The sequence below is a fragment of the Agelaius tricolor genome, unplaced genomic scaffold, assembly GCF_023055355.1.
Source record: "Agelaius tricolor isolate 1412-34295 unplaced genomic scaffold, bAgeTri1.0.p SCAF_23, whole genome shotgun sequence".
Classification (NCBI taxonomy): Eukaryota; Metazoa; Chordata; class Aves; order Passeriformes; family Icteridae; genus Agelaius; species Agelaius tricolor.
In genome coordinates, this window is record NW_027269283.1 from 11,565,088 (window position 1) to 11,591,840 (window position 26,753).

Genomic DNA, 26,753 nt, shown 5'->3' on the forward strand with positions numbered 1-26,753 from the left:
TCAGCAGATCACTGATGAAACAGTGATCAAATAGCACAAAACTACACCAGTCTCCTGTGCAAGCACTCAATTTATCCTGAATTTTCGCAGTGAAATTACTTCACAAGTGTCATTTCCTGGTGAGTTCTCAGGGCTGATGGAGCAGGAGGCTCCTTGGTGATTGAGGGAAAATCTGAAGGGTGAGACCTAGAAAGTGTCATTTTTTCAGAGGGGATTTTAAGAAATGTCAAGGCTTTGAGATTCCTCAGTATGGTGATATTTTCAATATTGAAAATAGTTAAAATTGTTGGTATTGTGCTGTGGACACATCAGTGGGCACCAGTTTATATCTTCATGGTTTTGAGAACTGCTCTTGGAGAATTTGATGTTGTTGCAATCAATCACTCCATACCTTTATAGCAGTGAGGAATAAATTACAATAAAATATCTTTGGGCTCCTCCAGCTCCTCCTGGAAGTGGCAGAATTTCCAATGTTTTCAAGGAAATCAAGCTCCTGCTTGATGAATCCCTTCTTCTTTGAATAAATGTTGACAGATACTATTCATGCAGATGTGGATCTGCAAAAAATAATGCAAAACATTATTACAGATGGATAATTTATTTGATGAATAGCAGCTCTGTTTGACAAATAATATCAGTCTGTCTCTAGGCTACAGGAGGTGGTATTGCCACATAAAAATGCCACATCAGTCACCTGGTTTGAGATTTCATGGAAATTGAAACTGGAGATACCCCAGTCCTAGGAGAAAACCACTGCCCTGGAAATGCTTGGCAGCACTCAGAACATTTTGGGCCGAGTTCAAACCTGGTGAAAGTGAATAAATTAGGAGAGGGAAGTTGATAACACCAAGCTGGAAGTTTAAGGCAATCCAGATTGTGTCTGTTGTCTTGAAAATCACTTAAATGGCACATTCAGCGTGCAGGCAGGGTGAAATTCAGTCAGATTTATGTCTCAAAATTAATGAATTCTCTGTAAAGCAGCAATCAGCCCTGCTCCTTTTGCTTGGAGGGGAAAGTGCCAGAAGCTGCTGTGGAGGGCAGAGGATTTGGAACAAGCCCTGCCAGCCCCTTCCCTGCATCCTGCACAGCCAGGGAGCAGCTGAGGATGTTCAATGTTTCATCAGGACGAGAGTGAGGAATGCTCAACAATGAAAAGCTTGACTGGAGCTGAATGGAAACCTCCCTGTCTGGTGCAGGGAGCAGGATTTCTGCATGGCTGGGCTTTGTTGTCTCAGGAGGTGGCAGAGCTGGGCTGGGTGAGCTGTGAGCTGCCCCTGGGATGGCGTGTGACCCTGTCACACCACAGTGAGTGACACTCCTGCCGGGCTGGGGCCACATTTCCAGGGCACACATCCCAGGAGCATTTCTGCAGTGGGATCCAGGCAGGGTGGAGCAAGGGGAATAAGAACAAAAAGCCACAAGAGGCTCCAATCGCTCTGCAGACGGGGCAGGGAAGGGCTCTCAAGGGGCAGTGCAGGTCTGCAGGGTGGGATTGTCCCCTGGAGAAGCCCAGAGAGCTCAGGGGGTGCACAGGAGCCAGAGCCATCCTGTGTCCCTCTGGGCAGTGCATTGCAGGGTGAGGGTCAGAGAGAGCAGCCAGAGGGGCACATTTGGTGTTTGACCCCTGAGCAGTGCCCCACGTGCTGGGTGCTTCCCTCCTCTGCCCTGATCAAGAACCACTTGGATGATGTGGCTTTAACCACATCCTTTCCTTCACGGGGTCTTGGCAGATCTGGGATTATCCCAGTGATATTTCTGCATGCAAACCCTCTAGTGGGTCCTTTTGGGTAAATGGGAGAGGCAGGAAGGCCTGGGAGGGGCCATGGCAGGGCAGCGCTGGCAGCTGCCCCAGAGCAGGGCAGAAATCTCCTCTCTCCCCACTGAACACATTTTATACCAGGCCAAAAAGATAAAAACCTCACCTCCCCTTCCAGAGAATGTCTGGAGCCCCACGCTCTTCCTTCAATTGTGAATTCTTTCAAAGCACTTGTGTGGCTCTGCTGCATTTGGGAGGGTGATGACAATTTAATCTGTTTTAAACAGGCTGCTGTAGCCTGGCAGGTAAGTGAGGGCATTATTAACATAATCTCATGTATTTCCTTAATGTGCCTGCTTTGTAATAGAGGAATTTTGCCTCCCTCCCAACCTTCCTGACCCCTTCCCAACCCTCCTGCCTCCTTCCCTGTGCCTTCCTAACCCTCCTGGCCCCTTCCTTTGCTCCTGCACAGCCTGTGCTGGGCTCTGCACCTGGGTGTCCACCTGGAGAGCTTGGGAAGAACCTTTGGAAAGCCCTGGAATCTCTCCAGGTGGTGAAGCCTTTCTCAGGGCACAGGGAACCACTCGGATCTTGAAGCCTGGATAAAAAATGTCCAAGTTCCTGAGCTGTGCTGGTAAAACCTCCAGGCTCCTCCAAGCTCCCATCTCTGCTGAGGAGTGGCTGCCACATAGGGTCTGGCTCAAAGCAGGGTTGGTTTTTCCCCCCAAACCCCTGGCACTGCCTTGCTGCACTCAGGAGTGACACAAATTCCTGTGTGGGTTCATTGGCAGCTCAAGCTCCTGTTTGGGGGAGACAAAAAGGGGAAGTGGAACTCTGGCTCTTCATGTGCTTCACTGAGTCCCCGTGGCAGCTGCGCCTCCCTGTACCAACAGCAGTTTGCCCCCTCTTCACCCTGAGCATTTCAAATGCTCCTGGTTTTTCTTTCATGTTGTCCTGTGTGCAGGGCTTTGCACTCAAGATGAGACAGACTGCCATGCAAAATTGATGTTTTCACTTCTTGCCAGGGTTTCTAACTCAAAAGGGTTTCCCCCTGGCAGTTCTATCTCCAGATATTACCACCACATCTCCTAAAGTTGTAAAAGCCCCTGTATATTTGATATCTTGTGGACTTTGACCAGGTTTCAAAGGGAGATTATATTTGCTGGTCAGCTTGTCAGTAGAATATAGAATATGAGTGAAATGGTAATTTTATGGCAGCTACTGTGACTGTGTCACGAGCACTCTGTATCCTCCACAGCCTGATGAAAAACCAGTCTCTAAAAACATTTGATTGACTTTATTCTTTTTTCTAGTTAAGCCAGGAAAAAATCCTCAAAATCATGAACATGGTGAAAAATAAAGAAGTGAGCATTGAAGGAGCTCTGCATTTGGCACAGAAGGAGGTGTATGCTGAAAAGGTAGGGCTGCTCCTTTGATGTGCTTGGTGATATGTTCAGATGTTCTGGAGAGCCCTGCTGAGTGAGGAGGGTGTCTGGGTTGCTCTCAAGGATACACTCCTGGTTTGGGAGCCACAAAGAGCCCAGTTCCCAACCCAGCAGGGCAGGTACAGCTGGCTGTGCTGCCTGTGCCCTGTGTGATGGCTGCTCCATGGAAATGCTGGCATTGCCTGCATTGGGGCACTCAAACCCATACAAGGGTTGTTATTCCAAGGGTAGCAATGAGTCCTGCATTAATAAATATGGGGCAGAATCCTGGAACTGCAGAATCTCAGACTGGGTTGGGTTGGAAGGGACCTTAAAGCTTGTCCTGTTCCACCTCCCTGCACCTCCCACTGTCCCAGGAGCTCCAAGCCCTGGCCAGCCTGACCTGGAACATTTCCAGGGATCCAGGGCTGCTCTGGGTAACCTGTGCCCGCCCTCCCAGGGAGGAATCCCTCCCCAGTATCCCATCTAACCCTCCTCAATTTCAGTGTGAAGCCATTCCCTGTGTGCCATCCCCTGTAAATCCTCTCTCTCCATCCTTCCTGCAGCTCCCCCAGGCACTGCAAGGCTTCTCTCCTCCGGGGCCTCATCACCCTCACAGTAAAGAATTCCTCCCTCAAATTCAATCCAAACTCTCTCTCTGTCAGTGTGAAGCCATTCCCCCTTGTCCTGTCCCTGCCCTTGGGAACAATGTCCCTCTCCACCTTCATTAAGGTGATTAACAAAAGTCAGGAGGGTTTTTCCATCTGCCTCCACATGGAATCCTCCAGGGTTGTTTCTGCTCACAGAGAGAGATTTCACCTGAGCGCAGCAGGATTTGGGTGTCCAAAGGTTATCCCAGCATGGGATGTGTTGCTGATTTCTGTTCTGTTTTCCAGGATCCCCAGGATTTGTTAACTGGGTCCCAATTTAACTTCATTATCTACAAATACAAACACTACCGGTGGCAGAAACGGATTCTGCAGGTAACCCTAACAATTCTCACCTTTGGTGCAGTGTCTAAAAATCCAACAAAGCCAGCTTCTGATAATAACAACACCTGATGGTGATTTCCTGCTTTCATGAAGTCAGGGACTAAGGTTTCATGTTTTTTTTCCTGGATTTCAATAAAACTTCTTGTAGTTTGGACAGCATTTGATAATGAACAAGTCCAAATCATGCATGCTACAGGGTGGTTTTTATTTACTACATCTTAATTGTACAAAATGTAATTTTCCCAGCATTATCCACCCTTTTTTTTGTAATGAAAAAATTATTTCTTTAGACATAAAGTGGAAAAATGGAGAGACGTTGTAGATGTGGAAGTTATCAGTCTGGGAATCTGGATTAGCTTAATTTCAGTTCTCTAATTACCAGCAGCCTTGAAAAGTCAGACATAATCTTGAGAAAAGTTCTGCTTTGGACGTTTCCTGCTATAAACAGGACAGAGGGAAAGGCCACAGTGTGGGCATTTGGTGGTGTGGTCTGTACAAGTTTTAACTTTTAACTTAGCACTGCTTTTCAGAGCCTGAAGGAGTGAGGAACTGGGTGAGTGGTTTTGCTGTTAGTTTGTGCTGAAGGGGAAGTTTGTGCACTGGCTTTTGAGATATGGAGAATTTAAAAAGAAGTAATATTCCAGAGCGATAAATTGATGCATATTCATCAAAAGAGATGTGTGGAAACACAGCTTACAAGGAATATCTGGGGGTTTTTGTCACTAAAACAAATGTTGGGCATTTTGTCACTAAAACAAATATTACATTCTTGGTGGTGGGATGTAATTTTTCAATTCTATTTATTCTGCTCTTTTATCTAAACACCATAACGTGGCAATACTGGCGTTCTGCCTTTGCCTTTCAACAAAGACGTCCTCGAGTGATGCAGAATCTCCTCTTGCAGCTCGATTTCAGCAGCAGGACCATTTTCAACATCGAGAAAGGCACTATCAGGAAGCAGTTCCCTTTCTCCCAAGTCAGAGGCTGCGAGGACTCGGAGAGGAGGCGTTTCAGCATCCTGTTCCACGGCAGGCAGCACTACGAGCTGGAGGCTGTGTCCCTGGAGGACAAGAGGAAGGTGGGTTTGGGACAGCACTGCTGCAATCCCAGCTGGGGCAGGGGCACCCAGCAGGGGCCAGGTACTGTGCAGGCAGCTGGGGCTGCAATTCCCTTCACAGAGAATATATATATATTTATATTATATATTTATATTATATATTTATATTATATATTTATATTTGTATTTATATTTATATTTATAATTATAAATATATAATATAATACACATTGTAATAATTTATAAAAATAAAATTGAATATATTATAATAATATATAATACATATAATAATATTATTGCAATATATAATATATTATAATAATATGTATATTATATATATTATATTTCTTTTCTAGAAAGAAAAAACAATTCTTATCTCATATTCGGAAATATATATATATTATTCAATATACAACATACAATATACAATATACAACATACAATATATAAAATACAATATACAACATACAATATATAAAATATAAAATATAATATATAATATATAATATATAATATATAATATATAACATATAATCTATTATATATAATAGATTATAGATTACAGATTATATACATTATAATAATATACGATAATATATAATATATATTATAATAATATGTATTTTATATATATTATATTTCTTTTCTAGAAAGAAAAAATAATTCTTATCTCATATTTGGTTTTATATATATATATATATATACATATATATAATATTTGGTATATATTGCTGCACCTGTGTTTGTGCCAAAGTAGAATGCAATATGGAGATTGTTTACCCAGAGTGATGGGGTTTTGTGTCCTTGGTCTGTCAGGGCCAAGCATGTGTGCACACTGTGGGTCAGCAGACAGTCACAAGATTCTGTTCAGAGGAGTTGAGTGTTTGTTCAGATTCGATTTGGATGTGGTGTAAGAAAATAGAGAATACTGTAGTGTAATGAAGTAATTAATCAGCCTTCTGCCACCAGTTGAGTGCTCCTCACCGTTCCTCCCTGCCCTGGGGGTCGCTGAGTGCTCCAGGCAGGGCAGGAGGGGTGGGTTTGTTCTGCAGGGCCAGGGGGCAGAGGCAGGGTGGGCTCAGGGGGCAGCCTGGCCCCGGGGCTCTGGCTCAGGTCAGAGGAGCTGCAGAGCCAGCCCCGGGTGGGGTGGGACACTGGGGGCAGCTCTGCAGCCACCCCAGGGGTGGGACTGCTCTGGAGTGTTAAAACAGGCAAACAGAGATGGGGATGTGCTCAGCCCAGTCCTCATTGGAGATCTCCAAGCACTTTTTGTTCTCAGTATAAGGTATTTCATAAAATGCCCCATTTTGAGGATGAATGAGGATTGTCCTCATGCTGAGAAAAGACCCAGTGGTTCATCTTTGAGCATTGTCTGAGATTTTCAGCTGAATCAGTCGAGTGCTGCTTGGGCTTGAACTGAGCTGAACAGAAACTTTGTCCTGGACTGCTTTGTATATGAATTAAAAAGTTCTGGTTTACAGTAACCCCTTCAGAGTAAAATTATATCCTCCTTACACTGACAGGTTTAGAACTGTGGGCATAAGACCAAATTGCAGTTAAGGAGTTCTGCATCATAGAAAGACCTGGGTTATTTTATGTTGATTTATTTGACCCATTTGACTGCGGCTTTGTACTTATAGAATCCAAATATTGGTGTCTTATTCAGGGGAATTAGTGTGGAAAATATTTGTTTCTCTGCTGCCACTTATTATCTAGATAATCTACCTGCTGAGCAGAGTTACACAGAGCAATTCTTACAAGAGACCAGTGGAGTCCTGGCCTGGGAGAGCTGCAGAATGTGATGTGATCCACGAGGGGCTGCTGGATTTGCAGCAGAACACCTTAACCTCCACTGAATGGGTGAAGTATGAACTCTGGATTTCCTTAAAACTTCTGATAGATGCGTTTAGATTTGAATGTGCTGATAATAACTTTATTATTTAGTTGTTTGGGTTTTTTTGAAGTGTAAAGGTAGATGCCCATTCTGCATGAGTTGGAAGCACTGCAATGAGCTGTCAGGGCAGGAGTGGTACCCAAAAACCCAAAGCTGTGATCTGGAGCCTGCTGGGAGCATTGGCAGCACAAATCTCCAATGGTGATGGTGCTCAGAACAAATTTGATGCTGGGACTTTGTATCTCTCAATACTTTTCCCTCCACTCTCAGTAACCCAGTGGTTTTCCATGGTTTGTTCCCCATTCTGCCAACAAACCTCACACAGCTCCTAAAATACCTGGAAATTTCTTAAACTATCAAAGGAGAGAGAGGAAAAAAAATTCTGTCTAGCTAACGAAAAAAAAAATCACATTGTAATTATCTGCACAGGGTAATTATCTCAAAAGACTTCACACTTCACAGAAAATTATTTTAATTGCTTTAAAAGGCTGCCACTGTGTGTGTTGTAAACACTATCCTCCAGTGTGTCCAGGATTTGTTACCTTGCAACACTGAACAGGTTTGTTAACAAACAAAAATTGATTTCTATTTATCTTCAAACCCCTTGTTGTTTTCTTCTTGATATTAATCCTCTCTCTTCCTCCTTTATTTTTCTTTTCTGGCAAAGTGATGGTGGGAGCACCTGGGGGTCCGATTAAACCATAAGTCCCTGCTGGAAGAAAGGAGAGATCAATAGCACTGCCAGCTCCATTAAACAATTCTTATCACTTTGACTGCTTGTATGGGAATTGATGCAATTTTTATTTTATGTTTAATTTGTTCTGGAGCAGCTAAACTTACTTAAATTCTTCACAGAACACCTTAATCAACCAGCCACACCTTGAAGAGAGAGTGGAGGCAGAGTTTTGTAGAACTGCCAGAATGATAAAGAAAGGCAAAAACCCTCCAGAAAAAGGAGAAGGCAAAATGTTAAATAAGAATAAACCCACAGTAAAGCCCAAGCTCTTTGTTAAAAAGAGCAGGGCAGAATTCCAGAGGAGAGGCCAAAGCACAGGACTCTGCTGGAATGGAAGCTCTGCATGCTCAGGCCATTTCTTCCAGGATCAATTATAATTTAAAGAGCTTTTCCCCAAATTTTGGCAGAGTCACTTTGCTGGAAGCCCCCAAGATCAGAATATTTTAACCCATTCCTTCCTGGGAATGATGGGTCCAGGATGAGCTGCCATGCAGTAACAGGATTTCCAAGAGAAGGATATTGGGCTGGATGATGGGGAACTAAACTTGGTGATTTGTTTATAGCTTGGTGGAGTGAAACCTGGAAGACACAGAAACTCTGGAGCCTTATGCACTGCTCAGCCCCAGGAGGATGCCTTTGAAAGCTCAGAGTCCCAAAGATCCACCACCCCAAATAAACAAGAGGAGTAAATGGAGAGGGAGGGACAGAGCATGGCTGAAAAATTAACAGGACTTGGGTCATTCTGAATTGATGGTCAGGTTTAATTCTAGCTCTCACTGGGCATGGCAGGCTGTTCAGATTTTATGTCACACTTTATTTAGGTGTCAGATGACAACAAGAAACTCTCAGATAAGGACATCTCAAAGATTTTATGCTCCGCTATGGATATTTTTGACTGTAAAAACGTGGAGATTTATTGGCATTGGAAGGTGCTTTAACAGGGGCCAGGCTGTGTAAAGAAGACACCAATGAGCTGTGTGTCCGTCCCTTGTCCCCAGGTGCCTGGCAGAGCTGCGGGAAGGAGAGCTGACCCTGTACAGCCTGGGGCACAGGAGCCCTGCAGCCACCATTGCCCTGGCAGCCGGGAGCCTGGGGCTCAGCAGGGACAGCGCCTGCAGCTCCTTCTCTCTGCACACCAGGGACCAGCACTACCTGTGAGTACAGCTGATAACCTGGTGAAGCACAGCTGGGGCTGCATTTCTCTCCACTGAGAAAAAGCAAGGCACAGCTTCCCAAGGATGTTTGATGGGGATCGCAACGAGGAACCTCAGAGAGAGAAAAAAACAATTTTTATTTCGTTTGCTGCACCTGTGTTTGTGCCAAAGTAGAATGCAAGGTGGAGATTGTTCACCCAGAGTGATGGGGTTTGGTTTCTTTGAGCAATCTCTGCCAGCTGTGTCCCATGGGTCAGGAGACTGTCACAAGATCTGGCTGGGTTGAGTGCTTGTGCAGATTCAGTTTAGATGTAGTGTAATATATTGTAATATAATATAGAATAATATAGCATAATTCTTATCTCATATTTGGTAATACATATATATTATTATATATAATAATATATAATATAATATAATATAATATAATATAATATAATATAATATAATATAATATAGGTTATATATTGCTGCTGCTGTGTTTGTGCCAAAGTAGACTGCAATGTGGAGATTTTTTTCCCCAAAGTGATGGGGTTTTGATTCTTTGAGCAATCTCTGCCAGCTGTGTCCTGTTGGTCAGGAGACAGTCACGAGACCTGGTTGGGTGCTTGTGCAGATTCAGTTTAGATGTAGTGTAATATAAATATAGAATAATAGTATAATATAGTATACGTATTATATATATACATATATATACACACACATATATATACACACACACACATATATATATATACACACACACACATATATATATATATATATACACACTATAAAATAATAGTATAATATAGTATAATAAAGTCAATAATTAGTTTTCTGATATCCATGGAGTCCTCCTCATCATTTCTCCCTGCCATGGGGGTTGCCTTGAGTCCTACACAGAGATGCTGCACACAAGCTCAGGCAGCAGAGGATGGCCCGGAGTAAAAGAGCAGCCCTGGAGAATGAGGCCACCAGAATCACCCGGGTCACCCTGTGCCGGGCAGGGTGCTGCTCACTCTCGCTGCTGTTTCTGGATGATTTTTTTCCCTTCCAGGCTGCGGGTGCCCCTGAGCGTGCAGAGCAGCAGCCCCGAGGCGGCCGGGCGGCTGCAGCGGGAGTGGCTGTCCCTGCTGGAGCGGCACTGCCGGCCCGGCCGCGCTGCCGCCCTGCCATCCTCTGAGGATCGCAGCTCCCCCGAAGCTGACTATGAGGAATTTGTGCTGCCTCTGCCCGAGCAGAGAGAGGAGAGTGCCCCCTTTGGAGGGGGATCTGCGAGGAGCAGCCTGAGCGAGCCCGCAGAGCCCGCAGAGGGACGGGCGGCCCCAGCAGCAGCTCCGCCACCTGCCCTGGGCAGGGCTCAGGTGCCACCCGCCCCACCTGCCCCGCCACAGCCCTGCAGTGTCCCTGCAGCAGCCAAGAGAACCAAGGCCTTTCACTGGGATCTCGTTCCTCTTGACAAGGTGGGGATGAAACTGAGGGCAGCTGCCGCCCCGGTTTTCTAAGATTTTCTAAGCCTTCTGATGTTGGCATTCTTGCAGCCAACTTCCTCACACACTTTCTGTAAATAACTCATTGTTTTGCATTCCTTTATGGAGAAAGAGAAACTTGTTGGTTTGTCCAGTGTCATTGGAGAGGTGGCACTGTCACCCTCCAATCCACTGTCACTTTTGGAAAACTGTAAATGTTGGAGTCAGAAAATAAACTCCCCTTTTTTCTTCTTCACCTTGAGAGCAGCGGTGTGCGCTTGTGTTCTTTCGTGTCCTATAGCGACAGGCAGCTGTTAAAGAGAAAAAACCTAAATATTGTGGGCATGTGACATGGGGAGTTATAGGAATGCAGCTGGGCCACAAAATGACCTGGATGCCCCTCTCTGTGCTTGCATGGAACAAAGGGCCTCTGTTCTCCTGCCTTTCTGTTTACCCTGTGTCCCTCCTGTATTTTTAGATTCAAAAATCTGTCTGGGGATCGTGTGACCCGTGCAAGAGGAAAATAGACGTGTGCAGGCTGTGTGAGCAGTTCCAGATCCAGGACACAGCAGTGCTGCTGGGCAGCGAGCCTCCAGTGAATCAGCACATCCTGCTGGACAGAAAAGTTGCACACAACTTCAGTGAGTGGATCAGCAGGGGCTGTGAGCTCCTCTCTGGGAGCCTGGGCTGAGCCCTGCCTGCACTTGCTGTTTGTGCTTTCTGACACTCATAGTCAGGTGGAAATTTCCACCAGGTTGGGTGGAAATCCTCTGTTAATTCAGTGCTTCTCTCTTTGTAAAACAAGACTCCAGGGCCCAGCTGCTCCCAAGTGGCCCTTTGCTGTAGAGATAAACACCCAAGCTGATTTTTTTGTCCAAACCTGTCTGTGCCACAGAGCTGCGATGCTGCTGTCTTGGTGCAGATGTGTAAAGTCATCCTCAACACCTGTGAAGTCAATTTAAGGCTCTGACCACAAAGGCTTTTCCGATTTAATGGGCTGCAAAGTCCCCCGGAGCAGGCTGGGAGGCAGGACCTGCAGTGCTGAGCTGCTCTGGGGTGAAGGATCCTGTGCAGGGGCCTGGGTTGGGCTCAGGAGCCTTTGGGGCAGCTCCAGGCAGGAATTCTTGGCCTCTCCCAGGCTGAGGGCTCAGCATCCTGTTCCTGAGCACAACCCTTTGCTCTCCTGCTCCAGGTGGGATTCCACCCAAAGCCTGGCCTGGAACAGCCTTTCAGAGCTAATGAAGCAGCTCAACACCCAGGCCTGCTCTTCCTAACAAAATATTGTAAAGCTCTCTCATTCCCTTGATGAGAAGTGGTAGATGTTAAAGGAGCAGCAGTAATTGTTCTTCAAAGAGCACTCTGATTTCTGCTACAAAGATGCCTCCAAAAAATTTCTATAACCTAGAGATGCTTTAAGATGGTTACATGTGTAAAGTATTTGGGGCAGTCAATTCTGAAGTTTTAATGATTTCATCTTGGTGAATATGAATAAGAAAAAATGTATTTTGGAGAGCGTGTAAAGTTTTAATTGGGACATGTAAATGAAGATAACTCGGAATTATTGCATCCCTTGACTAACAATTTGAAGGGTTAAAAGGAAGAGTGATGGCAAAGTGCTGTTGCAGATAAAAGGATCTTGTAATAGCATTTTATCTACTAAATTATTGCAGTTTCTTTGAGGAAATGTCTTTCTTTTGCTTTGCAAATAGCACAATTCCTCCTTTTGATCCTGTTCCTCTCACAGTGTTTTTCACAGAGATGTTCTACATCCCTTTCTTAATCTTATCCTCATCAGTGAGAGTTTTGGCATATCCTTATTATAATGGACAGTACTCAGATCAAAAGTTAATTTGATCCTGAGAATTCTGATTAATCTTCCTGCAAGTGCTGCAAACCACAGTCCTTGGATTAATGAATAAAAAGATGAAGCTCCAAAATGCCAGTAGGTTCAAAATTCTGGAGATTTTGAGTGGAACACCAGAGGAAAATGAGAGTTCTGAGAGATCTCCACACTAAATTCAAGGCCAGTGTAGGAGAAAATATAAATTAAAATTAAGTTCTCTAATGGATTATTGTTGAAAAAAAAGAAATTCCTGCCACACAGGGAGCAGGTATCAGTAAGAGACAAGAAAATCATCCTCAGATTTGTTTTTCCTTGACGACTGCTTTGTAAATTTAAAGAAAATATGAAGAATGAGATTTTGCCTTATGATAGCAGCTGCTTAATATTTTATATTCTGGTTGTTTGGGGTTTTCTTTCTTTCTTTTTTAATTCTGCTAAGTATAGGTAAGATACTTCAGTGATTTCCCTTCCCTTGAGCACTTCCTTCCAAGTAACCCCAGAATCCTTTTTCTCCAGACATTTTTCTTAAAAGTTTCCGTGTAAAACCAAGTGAGCTGAAGGACAAACTCTTCATCATCCACGAGGAGAGTGGGGGGCTCACAGATGAGCAGATCACAGCACTGAGAAGGTAATTTTGGGGGGAATTGTTTGGGTTTGGGACCTTGTGGAGAAGGCAGAATCTTCTGCAAATGATGTGAAGCTTGGAAAGTTGGTTGGGAGAGGGGGAAGGCAGAAAAGAGTTAAAGGAGATTTGTGGGGTGATGGGATATTGGGAATATTTGTGTGTCTGAGTGGCAGGGATTTGGGGTTTGGAGCACAGTGGAGATTTCTGGAGCTGGACAGATTTCAGTGTGAGCAAACTATTGGTGTGTGAAATTCACAGGAATTTCTCTTTTTGGGTAGTTTGAGATGTAGAAAGAAAGGAAAGAAGTGGGATCTGTTCCATCCCAGTCCCCATGGGCCATTTTAATAAACATTTTTACATGCAGAAGCTTGGTGTGAAACTGATTCTTGCTTCAAAATGAGACAAAAAGTGAGTGTTTACTCAAGAAAACTGGGAAGAAGAGGACACTGACAGAGAAAGTGAGGAAGTAAATAATTGATGTTTCTGCTTCTTGTGGAATCAGTTTAATTTTGGCCTCAAAATCCTGATCTGAGGCAGTAATTTAGAAGTCTGCAGAATCCTATCTGTGCTTGGGAAGTGATGTGAAGGACATGAGACATGGAATTAATGTCATTCTGTGTGATGCTTTTTGAGCTGTGAAGGGACGTGGGTGGGACACTGGCTGTTTAAATGGTGTTTGAATTTTGGAAGGCATTTCCTTGCTGTCCCAGAGCTCTCCCAGTTAAACCCACAGTGGTGCACACAAATTAGGATCTGGTGGAAGGTGCATTCCCCACTGAGGGGACTGCTGAAAATTGGCCCTAAAGGTTCAACAAAACAGAAATATTTTATTGCAGTGCTGGAACTGGGCAGGAAATAACTGCAGGGAAATGCCTTGGACATTGAGGAGCTCTCCAGAGCCACAGGGGCTGCTCCTGGAAAGGCAAAGGGAAAGGAGATTTCTGGAAGGGCAAAGGGAAAGGACATTTCTGGAAGGGAGAAAGGGAAAGGAGATTTCTGGAAGGGCAAAGGGAAAGGAGATTTCTGGAAGGGAAAAAGGGAAAGGAGATTTCTGGAAGGGCAAAAGGGAAAGGAGATTTCTCCAGCCCCTTTTCCCAGCTGTTCCCACCTCAATTCAAAGGGAAGCACTGAGCCCACTTTGCTGCTCAGGTGTTGGAATCTGAAATGCAGAGAACTCTCAGGATTTGGGACTTGTGAGCCAAAGCTTAGAATTAAACACAGGATTTATTCTGAGACCTTGGAAAAGGCTCCCAAACTTAAGTGTAAGAAGTGAGAATGTGGATTTATAGTTTAAAGCAGAGACACATGAAGCTAAGGAAAGTTTAGAGTTTAAGATATTAAAAGATAAAGTAGTTACAAAGGTAAACAAGGAGTTTAGAATGCAGTACTCCAAGTTTGTGTGTTATCACATAATTAGCTAAGAAAGCTTACACTGTAACATAGGTCCATTATAGAAAATAAAGATTGAGTTAAAACCATAAATATCCTTGGTAGCAGTATTTTATTAGTCAATAACTCCTTAAAAAGTCTTGTAACTAAGGGTGTTGTGACCTTCTGAGCCATGCCTTAACGATGTGAGCTGAACTAACCCTTGCTACTTGTGCAGAAAATCAGAAAAATAAACAGCATCATCAAAAATCAACTCAAAAGTCTCATCTCAAATTCCTTCCAAAATTCCCCACAAGTGAATTATCACACTCAGGATTCAGTCCAGGATCTCCAGGCTGCTGAAATTGCTGTGGCATCACTGATTTATGGCCTCTGGGCTCTTTGCCATCAGACAATAATAATAATAATGATGGCAATGAAGCTTGAAATATCATATTTTTTTTTCCTTGAAGTCTTTCTCTGATGGCAATAATGCTGAGGGAATATTCCCAGCAGTGGAATGTGTAAGGGATATCGATTGTTGTATTGCTCTGTGCTGTATAATTTCAAGGATTCAAACCACGCTATCTGGCTTCAAGGGTTCTGTCCCTGGGATTGTTATTTACTGCCAAAATCGATGAACCCATGTGCAAATCTTGCACTGAAAGGAAACTGAATTTTTTTCCACCCCAAGAGTTTTGAGTGCAAAGTTGAGATTCATCTCAAAATGAGACCTTGGATTATTCCCAAGGCCCTGGGGAATGGCAGGAGCAGGCAGGAATTCTCCTGGAGCACCACCCCTCCAGGTCCCCCTGGCACCAGGCTCTGTGGTGGGCTGGCACTGCACGAGGAGGGCACTCAGCACTTCTGGAGAGCTCCCACTCAATTCTGGAGTCCCAGGGCAAATCCCACCTCTGGGAGCTGTGGCCTCCAGTTCATTGGAACCCATGGGCAGGACAGGAGTCCAAACAGGACAGGACAGGGCTGGAAAATTCTTCTCAGCGCAAATTGTACCTGTCAGGGGGTCTGAGCCAGGGCACAGGGTCTAAATCCTACCACTGGAGAGTGAAAAATATTTAAAGATGTCAAAATCCTTTTATTGGAGTGATGCCTTGAGAGGCTGAGCTGGAGCAGAGGCTGGATGGAGCTCCAGAATAAAGCAGGGATTCATTCCAAGCATCTCCTCCATGGATCCACCTTGGGCAGCACCAGAGCCCAGCCAGGGCTGCACCCAAGATGAACCAAAATGGCCCCAAAATGCACGGCCGGGCACGGGCTCTGTCCCTGGGATCAGTTCTGCTCCATTTGCATCTTGCAGTTCATTGTCCCATTCCAGCTTTAGCCCCTGCAGTCCCATGCTTGTTTTTCTCTCTCCAGCCCACGGGGTTTGTGCTCTTGGGCTGAGATTTGGATCATTTGTCCTTGGTCCCCAGCTGGAGCAGGAATTGTTTTGTCTCCCTGCTCTGTGCACAGAGCTCAGCGATGCTGAATGTGAAGCCCAGACCCACACACTAAAGCAGCACAGAACCTGAAAAGAGAAAAGTCAAACCTGAGGCATCAGGAGAGGGAAAAATACTTAAAGTTGTCAAAATCCTACTGCTGGAGAGTGAAAAATACTTAAAATCAAAGCAAAAATTCCATTTTCAAGGCAGAGTGTCCTGTTCATGCATCCAGTATAAGTGGTGGGATATCTTTGGCAACTTCACGAATGAATTTGATACAGAAACCTCTCCATCTCTGGATGATTCTTTATCCTCAGGTCTTACCAGCAAAGCACTCCATGTCTCTCTAAACTTAATTTTTTTTCCCCAAAGAAATGGGAATATTTTTCATTGTGCAAATTCCATTAGAGCTGCATTCATGTACAAAGATATTTATGGAATGCATTCACGTGGTTTTGTGCCTCCTTTCTCATGGCTCCCTTTGTTTAATGCTTTAAGCTTTAAACCTTCCAGATAATCTGTTATTTCCATTTTCTATGCATAATGCAGCTAAAGAATTTTATGGGGTATCAGACTTCTGATTAAATTAAGATGTTTGCTGTCACCTTTTAAAATACGTTCTATGAATTTGCTTAAAAGCTCGAACTATTTTTAATGATGAGTAAACACCCTTTCATTTGCCAACAGCTAACTAATTTTTAAATGAAAATTCATTTTTTTCCTTGATGGTAAAGTGGGTTGAAAGGTTTACATTTTCATCTGCTACAAACTAGAGCTCATTCAAACCCCAGCAATTTTACAATTGAAATGTCATATCAATTATTGACAACAGTAAAATAAATCTTGGTGTTTGTCCTGCGCTTAAGGTGCTAAAATATTTGCTTTTTTCCATCTTTGAGTAAATTCCCTGACTTTTACTGGAAATGTATAGCTCTACCCATGAATGTTTAATCACTCCTGCAGCAAATTTAGAAGTTTGTTTTAAGAGAAAGAGAAGAGAGGAGACCTGAATGCTTATTTCAGCTTCTTTGCACTGCTCACATGTGAGCTGCAACATGGGTTTGGTTTTTCTGAACAAATGCTGTGAATTCCCCCAGTGGTGGCTCAGACAGGCAGGCAGAGCTCCAAAGGAAGGCAGCGGTGCTGCTGTGTTTGTTTTTCCAAGCTGAGGCATATCTGAAAACATCAATATTCTCAAAATCTGTGGCCCTGGAGGATATTCTGTGACCTTGTGAGGAGGAAGCTGTGGGTCTGTGGTTTGTGCTGTCACTGCTTCAGCAAGTAAAAAACCCTGTAAAAATCAAGGTAAAGAAGAGAAACCCCCCAGGCTGGGAATGTTGGGGTGGCTGTGCAGGGCCAGGAGGGACAGGGTGATCCTTGTGGGTCCTTTCAGCCCAGAATATTCTGTGATAACAGAGATGATCCTTGTGGGTCCTTTCAGCCTAGAATATTCTGTGATTTTGAGATAACAGAGATGATCCTTTTCGGTCCCTTTCAGCCCAGAATATTCTGTGATTTTGAGATAACAGAGATGATCCTTGTGGGTCCTTCCAGCCCAGAATATTCTGTGATAACAGAGATGATCCTTGTGGGTCCTTCCAGCCCAGGATATTCTGTGATTCTTTGATAACAGAGATGATCCTTGTGGGTACCTTTTAGCCCAGAATATTCTGTGATTTTGAGATAACCAAGATGATCCTTGTGGGTCCCTTCAGCCCAGGATATTCTGTGATAACAGAGATGATCCTTGTGGGTCCTTCCAGCCCAGAATATTCTCTGATAACAGAGATGATCCTTGTGGGTCCTTCCAGCCCAGAATATTCTGTGATAACAGAGATGATCCTTGTGGGTCCTTTCAGCCTAGAATATTCTGTGATTTTGAGATAACAGAGATGATCCTTTTCGGTCCCTTTTAGCCCAGAATATTCTGTGATAACAGAGATGATCCTTGTGGGTCCTTCCAGCCCAGGATATTCTGTGATTCTTTGATAACAGAGATGATCCTTGTGGGTCCTTTCAGCCCAGAATATTCTGTGATAACAGAGATGATCCTTGTGGGTCCTTTCAGCCCAGAATATTCTGTGATTTTGAGATAACCAAGATGATCCTTGTGGGTCCCTTCCAGCCCAGGATATTGTGTGATTCTTTGATAACAGAGATGATCCTTGTGGGTACCTTTTAGCCCAGAATATTCTGTGATTTTGAGATAACCAAGATGATCCTTGTGGGTCCCTTCAGCCCAGGATATTCTGTGATTCTTTGATAACAGAGATGATCCTTGTGGGTCCTTCCAGCCCAGGATATTCTGTGATTCTTTGATAACAGAGATGATCCTTGTGGGTACCTTTCAGCCCAGAATATTCTGTGATTCTGACATAACAGAGATAAGAAAGGATCCAACCTCTTTGGAAATCAGGGCCTGAACTCCTCTGTCTTGTGGTTTCACCTTTTCTAAACTATTCTGTCATTCTAAATTCTCTGAATATCTGCAGGTGGCCATTCTGGCTGTTTTCAAGCCTTATCTGCATGGAATCATTTCCAGATATCCAGAGGTGTCTGCAGATCACTTCTGCTTCCCATCTCCCAGGTGGTTCCAATGCCTCCAAAGGATAAGCAGTAAATATGAGCACATAAACCACACAAAATGCAGGAAATTCCAGGGCAACGAATGGCAGAATTATTTTATCAGAATACAGAATGAAGAGGACCCCTAATTTTAATTTTCTCTCTACAGATATTTGCCCACAGCCAAAGATGCAGAAAGGTACCTGTCCTTCAAGGGGCCTTGCTCAGAGCTGCACGTGGTTGACCAGTTCATGTTAGAGGTGAGGAGCTGCAATATTAAAAACACCACATCCTATTTTTAGGACACTCTCCAAGCTAAAACCACTGCAAGAAGCTGTTGTTTAGAACTTAAATTTACAATTTCACCCAGAATCAGTATAAAAGGATTATTCTGCTGAAGACCTGGGACAGGTAGATAACAAAAAGAGAACTATGGATCCCTTTGTGTCTCCAAGTCTCCTCTTCCTACAGAGTATTTATCCTGGCCTAGATCTAGATTCCCAAAATCTAGAAGCCATAATCTATAAAATTATAGGTATTTAACCATTTTTGATCACAAGGATTGCAATTGATTTTAATCATGTCTGCCCAGGAGCATACAGTGAATTTGCAGGTTTGTGCCAGGGTGTATCCACAGGATCAAGGCCCAGAATAAAATGAATAAATAAGCACAGAAATCAGGCAAACAATGGCACAGCTGAATTGCTCAGTAAATAATGAAAGGAATTTGCATGTTTTGGCATGAATGTGAGTTTTTATTCTGGTTCTGCTCCATTCTGTGCAGATGTGTAAAATCCCCCAGCTGGGCCAGAGGCTGGATCTGCTGCTCAGCGTCCGTGAGCTCCCCGAGAGCATCAGAGACCTGGAGCCTGTGAGTACAGGAGCCCTCTGGGAGTGTTTGGGATCCTGGCAGCTTAAAAAGAGAGGCCCAAATCACCTCAGTGCACATTTCAAGGCTCTGTAGTTTGGGAGGATTATTTTTGGGTTTTTTCCCCACTTGTGTGTTTGATATTGTCCTTATTCCACCAAGGTTCAGGATAATGGGTGTGGCAGTGGAACAGACTTCCACAAAGAGAGAGAAAAGAACAGGGAAAAATCCTCAACATTTTATTTGGAGTTATTAAACTTTCCTCCTTCTCTGGATAAGCCAGAAGTGAATTTCACCATTAAAATTCAATTCCCTTCATGGGGAGGCTCTGGCCCCATGAGCTGAAAGAACCAGTCTAAGGCAAGGAGGAAGTTCATCTGACAAATCTCCACGAGATTTATTATTTCCTGAAGACTGGAGGAGCTGTTCCCCCTAAGGATCACAGCCCTGGACTGGAATTTTTGGGAGCCAGAGCTCAAGTCCCTCTCTGCCTTTTCCCAGGATGACCCAGGGGTGGGGGGATGCAAACAAACCAGTGCCAGTCTCATGACTGGATCCTGCTGCTCCAAACCCTGCCTTACCTGCCAGGTTTTGTCCATGCTTTGATTCACAGCAAGCATTTCCACACCACCAAAATGTTTCAGAGGTTTTTGCCCTCGTTCTGCACGGCAATGAAAACAAAATGTGGAAGTTCTGTGAGACCAAGTGGTTTTATCCTTTGTCTGGCTGTGATTAAAGGCACAGTAACAGTGAGGGGAGCTCAGGAGAGGAGCAGATGGAAAGCACAGGGGAGGTGCAGACATTCCTGACCCTGCCTGCTGCAGCTGCACCTTTGCTGTCCTCCACTGAAGCCCAGTATTGAATATTTGGAAGTTATTCCACGCACTGTTTGCTTTGATGGATATTTAATGCTCACTGAAGAGCTAATTAGTGTCTAAGTGTGTTCTTATTCTTGCTAGCACGTATTTTTAAATCACAGAATATACACCTGAAATCCTAAGGGACAATGTGAATTTTGGCTTTCAGCACCCTCTGGCCCTGAGCTGGGCTATAAATGCTTTAACAACAGCTTTCAGTGCACCCAAATGCTTCATCTCTCCCTGTTTTTAAATTTCTGTATTGGTGGCTGATGAAAAGAGGTGTGGTGCTAAAAACAAACAGATTTTTTAACTCAAACCAAAATCCCCTTCTGTGCTTAAATCCCTAGAAGGGAGGTGGCTTTTCCTTGGGAAAACTGAATTATACTGAGTTTGAGTACAGGAAATTATTATTCTTCCTTGTGGGGAAACTGTGCTAAGAATTCTGATAAGAGCATTGAGCTGGTGCAAATGGAAAGGAGGGAGTGAAGGATGGAGCTCCAGACCCTGCTTCCCCTGACCCCTGAAATTTGGGCAAAACCCTTTTTGTGCACAGGAGGCTGCAGTAGTTCTGGCAGGGCTGGTTTGGCAGCCAGAAAGGATGTGAGTCCTTTTGGGGTGGCTGTGCCAGCACAGCTTTGTCCTGGGGAGTTTGGCCCTGCTGAAAGTCCCTGGGGGATTGGCACAGGGAGGGTGGCACAGGGAGGCGCAGACCCCACGGGTTTATCCCCATTTTCAGTCTGTCTGAGCCAGCTCTGTGTGTTCCAGCTGATCACCCAGAACATCCAAGCAAGCAAGCAGCTGCAGTCCAGCCCAAAGTTTGTGGCTGTCTTGGAGTACATTTTAGCCATGGGGAACCACCTGAATGAAAAAGCTGGGAAAGAGGTGGCCAAGGGATTCCGACTGTCCTCTCTGGCCAAGGTGAGTAAACATCTCCTTGTAATTAAAGCCATCCTGTCCTAAGGTTTGTTAGCATTAATATGCTAATATTTGTTAGCATATTCATGCTATAAAATAATAAATATAATTATTTTCAGTGTGGAGAGAGGCAATAATTCCTAATGAGGAGTTCACATTTTATCACCTGGCTTTGGTTAAAAACTGCTGCTAAAATCACCCTGTTCTAAGGTTTGCTAGCATGAATATGCTAACAAATACTAGCATATTAATGCTATAAAATAATAAATATAATTATTTTCAGTGTGGAGAGAGGCAATAATTCCTAATGAGGAGCTCACATTTTACCACCTGCCCTTGGTTCCAAGCTGCTGCTGAACCCTGAATTTCTCGTGCCTGTGATCACAAGCTGTGTCCCACTGCAGGCAGCAGCTCTGCCTTTGTGCTGCTGAATACACTGTGCCTCTAATGAGGCAGAGCATCAAAATGCTGCCTGCCCTGATATTAAAATCCCTTGGCATGAGGAATTGTGTGTGACCGTGTTCACAGGGGTCCCAGGATGAGGGAAGAGATGAGGATCTGACTCCGTGTTTCAGAAGGCTTGATTTATTATTTTATGATATATATTATATTAAAACTATACTAAAAGAACAGAAGAAAGGATTTCATCAGAAGGCTGGCTAAGAATAGAAAAAGAAAGAATGATAACAAAGGCTTGTGTCTGGGACAGAGTCCGAGCCAGCTGGACTGTGATTGGCCATTAATTAGAAACAACCACATGAGCCCAATCCCAGATGCACCTGTTGCATTCCACAGCAGCAGATAACCATTGGTTACATTTTGTTCCTGAGGCCTCTCAGCTTCTCAGGAGGAACAATCCTAAGGAAAGGATTTTCCATAAAAGATGTCTGTGACAATTATGTGAGCTGCAGGCCCGGGTTAGACACCAGGTACGAGCCAGGAGAGTGTGTGTGAAACAGCAACATGAAGAGGATTTAATTCATTGTTCAGGTTTAATTCATTGTTTCCTATTCTTGCCAAGTGTACCTGGGATCTACCAGCATCTCTGCTGTTCCTTTTCCATGTTTTATTTCTCTTTTGAGGGCTGGTGGCTCAGGCTGTGCTGTTGCTGTGCTCTGTTGCAGCTCTCCCTGCTGAGGGGCAGGGACAGGACCTTCACCCTGCTGCACGCCCTGGTGGAACAGATCCTCTCCCACCAGCCCGAGCTGGCCACCTTCCCCCAGGAGCTGACAGAGTTTGAAGCTGTTCCTGATGGTGAGAGGAGAGGAGGGGGGAAAATAATCAACAAATAAAAAACGAAGTTCTTCAGCTTCTGTGCTTCTCACTGTATAAATGATATTATCATTATAAATGGCATTATCATGTTTTTCCCCCCTCTCTCTTCCTTTCCAGCATCCATGAAGGGCCTCAGTGCTGAAGTTGATGGTATGTAAATGGGGTTTCTACATTCAGAGGCAGATTTTCATGCAATGTGCAGTCATTTGGAACAGGTTTTCACTGCACCTCTGTAGTTTGTAAAGGGAGTCAAAGGTTCAAAACATTGAGGTGAAAGTGTTGCCATGGAGATGCTTAACCTGCCATATTACTGTGAGGAATTAAAAAAAGAAAAGAAATATTGAAGTGTGTCCAGGTGGTTTAGAAATGTAAAAAAATGTATTGGCCACGGTAAATGGAGTTTATCATAAAATACAAAAGTTCAGTGGTACAAGTGCTCCATCACAGGGATGGCTGGGAGAGTCCCTGGGAGATGGGAGTGGGAATGCAGCAGGAGAAACTTCCTGGAGTTCAAGAACTTTCTGGAAACAAACTGGATTCCTTCTCTGAAAAGCACTCCAGCACCAGTGAAGTCAGCAGGAGGGGCAGAACAAGGTTGCTCAAATGGAAGATGGATTTTGTGGGATGGATCTTGTAAAATGGATTTTGAAAGGTGGATTTTGTAGGATGGATTTTTGTGAGGTGGATTTTGTGGGATGGATTTTGTGGGATGGATTTTGGGAGATGGATTTTGTGAGGTGGATTTTGTAGGATGGCTTTTGTAGGAGGGATTTTGTGAGGTGGTTTTTTGGGATGGATTTTGTGGGATGGATTTTGGGAGATGGATTTTGTGAGGTGGATTTTGTAGGATGGATTTTGTGGGATGGATTTTGTGAGGTGGATTTTGTGGGATGGATTTTGTGGGATGGATTTTGTGGGATGGATTTTGTGGGATGGATTTTGTGAGGTGGATTTTTGGGGGATGGATTTTGTGAGGTGGATTTTGTGAGATGGATTTTGGGAGATGGATTTTGTGGGATGGATTTTGTGGGATGGATTTTGTGAGGTGGATTTTTGGGGGATGGATTTCCATCTCCCCATGGAACAGTCCCATGAGCTGTGAGCTCGGTGGGTTTTACATTGAACCCTTTGAGAGCTGATAGCAGAGTGTGGATTTCAGTGGGTGGAAATGGTGTTCATTATGTTGGAATCTATCAAAATCTGTGTTTTGAAGGTGTGACGTGGCTGTTGGCCATAACTGCAGACCAATATGGCCAATTTCAGCCTTTGGTAGCTGATCTGAACCATGCTCGCTCTCACCTTTGGTTTGGCCAACCTTGAGCCCCTTCTGGGCCCTGGCTCAGCTCTGGGAGCAGCTCAGGGTTCCTGCAGTGTGTTTTATCCTGCTCCAAGCATTCCAATCCACCTTCCAATCCAGGATGTTTGTGCCATGGCTGATCCCAGTGCTCATGGCTGGGATTCATGGCTGCTGCATTACCACACTCTCCACCTCTTCCTCATCCTGCATTTGCAGGGGTGTGATCACATTTTCCCCTGGAAAATGCCTCTTTCAGGAGCTCTACCTCCCACCAGGAACTTCATACTCCTAGATAAATGTGTTGTAGACCCACAGTCTCTTTTATTTTCCTAAATTAGACAATTGCAGCCTTTTGGACACCTCCTCATGCTGGTGGAATCCCTCATTTTCTGTTCTTTTTGTTAGTTTTAAAAAAAGAACTGGAGAACCTTATCCAGTGCAGGAGGCTCCTCAAGCCCAAAGCAAGCAAGGCAACAACCCAGGAGTCCCAGTTCTGCAAGGAACTGAAGGTAAAACCACCACAACCTCCTTGTGGGCTGGAGTAAGGGAGGAGTAACCTGGGAGTCAGTGCAGACACCTGGGCATGAGGAGAATTTGAGGGAAAGTGGCTTTGTATTCCCTTCTGAGGGTGTCTCAGGCTGTGATCTGCAGTGTGGGAAGGGTTTTCGGGGCTTCTGCACCTCCTGTTTTCCCTTCCCAGGCACTCTGGGAAGTTTAACCCAATACTTTATCATAATTTTAAATGCTTTTCAGAATTAAAAAAAAAAAAAAATCTAAAATGTGAGTGCTACAAACAAGGCAAAATGAAGAACTTTTCTTTCCAGGCTTGTTTCTAAAGCCCTCTTTCTGCCCCTTAAGCACCTGGAACTGGCACTGTTTGCTGCACAGGCAAAAAACCAAAATATTCTGGAAATCAGGACCTTGTGATGCCTCTCTGGCTCTGCCACTTTAAATGGATTTAGGTTTTGTCATTTTATAATACACTTAAAATTCTCTAATGTTAATGTTTCTTTTTTTTTTTTTTTGTCTTTGATGTCTTAAATCTTGCAAGGGAATGTGTGTGCTTCTCTTTTGTGAAATGTGAAATTTTTATGACATGAAAATTTCGCCCTGAATGATTTTGTTTTCACTGCTGTTTAATTCCTGCTTTAATCCTATGCTCCTACAGCAAATTAAGAAGTTTTATTTTATTACAGGATTTAATTCAGAAATATGAAGGAGATCTCTCCCAGCTGTCAAAAAGATGTGAGGAAATGAAGAAGCTTTATAGCAACGTACTGGTACATATCATACTGAAATGCAATGAAAATAAAGCCACATTTCTTTTTTAAAAGGGAAGGAAGGAGGGGAAAGGAGTGCAAGAAATTCCCACTTGCCTTATATTCACACTGGCTGTAGGAAAAGAAAGAAAATCCCATATTTAACAGTGGTCAGAGATCTTAAGGAAAGGGACAGAAATGCAGTGATAACCTCTGGAACTGGAACAATATCCTGGTCCTGGAATTGAGATATTTTGGTACACATTAATGAATAGATTCATCTATTCATTATTAATAGATTCATCTATTCAGAGCCAGAAAACTTCAGGATTTGCTGAATTTTCTCCTCTTCAGCTGGAGATTTGTGATACAGCCAGAGAGATTAACCCAGGTTACTGAGGTAATTCAGTGACAGCTCCTTAGATCACTTTTATTTGGGATATTTTGGGTCTCAGTTCCTTGGAGATTTCAGACAGCTCAAAATTTGCTTCCTCCTCCTCTTCCCCTTCTTCTTTTACCTCTTATTCCTCTTTATGTATCTTTTATAGATCTCATTCCTTTTCTTTACATCAATATGAACAATAATGGAGGTTTTTCACTTTTCTCTGCCCTTTAAGCTTTGCTAAGCTCCTGGCTTGGGTCACTCAGCAGTTCCTTTATAAATAAATTCCTTTATTTCCATTTGCAGGTGAGGTTTGGGGAGCCTGCAGACCTGGACTCCCAGGAGCTCTTTGGGTGGATCTCCTCCTTCATCTGTGAGTTCAGGAAGGCCTGTGCTGAGGTCACACCATGAGGACACACACATTTCATGGCTGGGGGAGGGAAGGAGGAGCCCAGGAAACAATTTTTTCATTGTTTTTTTCTTTACTGGTAAGCAGCACCTTGCCAAGCTCACCTGTGCAGCAGAACACCTCGATTCTGAGAGACATTTCAGTTTCAAATGTGGAATTTTATGTGGTATTTAACCTGTAATATCCCAGATCACTGATGAGCCTCTCAATTTTGTGCTTTTGTACCTTGAGATTCCCATATATTGAAAAAAAACCACTTTTGACCTTTTCTAATTTCTCTTTTCAGTCATTTCCTTTGAATACCCCGACTTCTGCCCCAGTTTTAATTATTATTTTCATTATTCTGTATGGTGACCTAATTTCTAAAGAATACTTCACACATTTTATAATGAAATGGGGAGCTGTTACCCACAGAGGAGAATATTTAAACAAAGTCTTGTTTATTTTGCTATTAAAACATTGCAAACTTGCTATGTAATGAAGAAAGTGTCTGGCTGAGTGTTTTATTTTGCCTTGTCCCCACTAAGCAGGAAAATAAAATAGCACTTTTTATGGCAAATGTCATGTATTTGCCACAAATACTACAGAAATTAATCAATATATAAGATTTGCATTGCAGGAAGAGAAGAATGTCAGAGCAACAAAATAAAAAATTGTCATGAAGCATCTAAGGAATGGATATGGGAGGGAATTATCCATGGTTTTCAAAAGAGGAAATGTTTCCTGTTGTGTTTGTTGGCTTTTGCACGTTTTTAATTAGAATAATTACCTGGAGCTCAATGGGTGGGAGGAGAAGGAGGCCTAGAGATGCCTAAAATGACAAAATTGTGTGTTTAACATTAAAAGCAGAAAACAGTTGTAAAAGGGCATTGATAAAATCTGGCATTTCCCCTCCCAGGTTTGCAAGCAGCGTGGGCTGAGAGAAAAGTGAAAATGGTTTATTTTAGGAGAGTTGTGTGATTTATTTTGGGTCTTTCTGCCCAGTGTTGGGGCTCTGATGGGAATGCTGAACACTGCCCCTGCCCTGAGCACTGAGAGGAGCTGGGGCTGAACCCCTGAAAGGGTCAGGTGCCCTCAGAACCCCAGAATCAGAGACCCCTCTGAGCTGGGATTTAACCCTTCTGAGCTGGGACTGAACCCCTCTCTGAGCTGGGATTTAACCCTTTTCTGAGCTGGGACTG

The 26,753-nt window shown here is 43.8% G+C and overlaps 1 protein-coding gene across 1 annotated transcript in view; it reads left to right on the forward strand.

The window, feature by feature from the left end:
• The window catches only part of LOC139599329 (uncharacterized), a 30,830-nt gene extending 4,784 nt beyond the window's left edge, over positions 1-26,046 (forward strand). The window contains exons 2-17 of the mRNA XM_071446533.1: positions 3,070-3,174; positions 4,077-4,163; positions 5,077-5,250; positions 6,946-7,094; positions 8,858-9,013; positions 10,053-10,458; positions 10,943-11,105; positions 12,824-12,935; positions 18,477-18,567; positions 19,092-19,178; positions 20,801-20,953; positions 22,075-22,204; positions 22,343-22,375; positions 23,928-24,031; positions 24,719-24,802; positions 25,470-26,046. Coding sequence (XP_071302634.1) covers positions 3,070-3,174; positions 4,077-4,163; positions 5,077-5,250; positions 6,946-7,094; positions 8,858-9,013; positions 10,053-10,458; positions 10,943-11,105; positions 12,824-12,935; positions 18,477-18,567; positions 19,092-19,178; positions 20,801-20,953; positions 22,075-22,204; positions 22,343-22,375; positions 23,928-24,031; positions 24,719-24,802; positions 25,470-25,574 — 2,139 coding nt within the window. The 3' untranslated portion in view covers positions 25,575-26,046. The remainder of the gene's footprint in view (positions 1-3,069; positions 3,175-4,076; positions 4,164-5,076; positions 5,251-6,945; positions 7,095-8,857; positions 9,014-10,052; positions 10,459-10,942; positions 11,106-12,823; positions 12,936-18,476; positions 18,568-19,091; positions 19,179-20,800; positions 20,954-22,074; positions 22,205-22,342; positions 22,376-23,927; positions 24,032-24,718; positions 24,803-25,469) is intronic.
• The last annotated feature ends 707 nt before the right edge of the window (positions 26,047-26,753 follow it).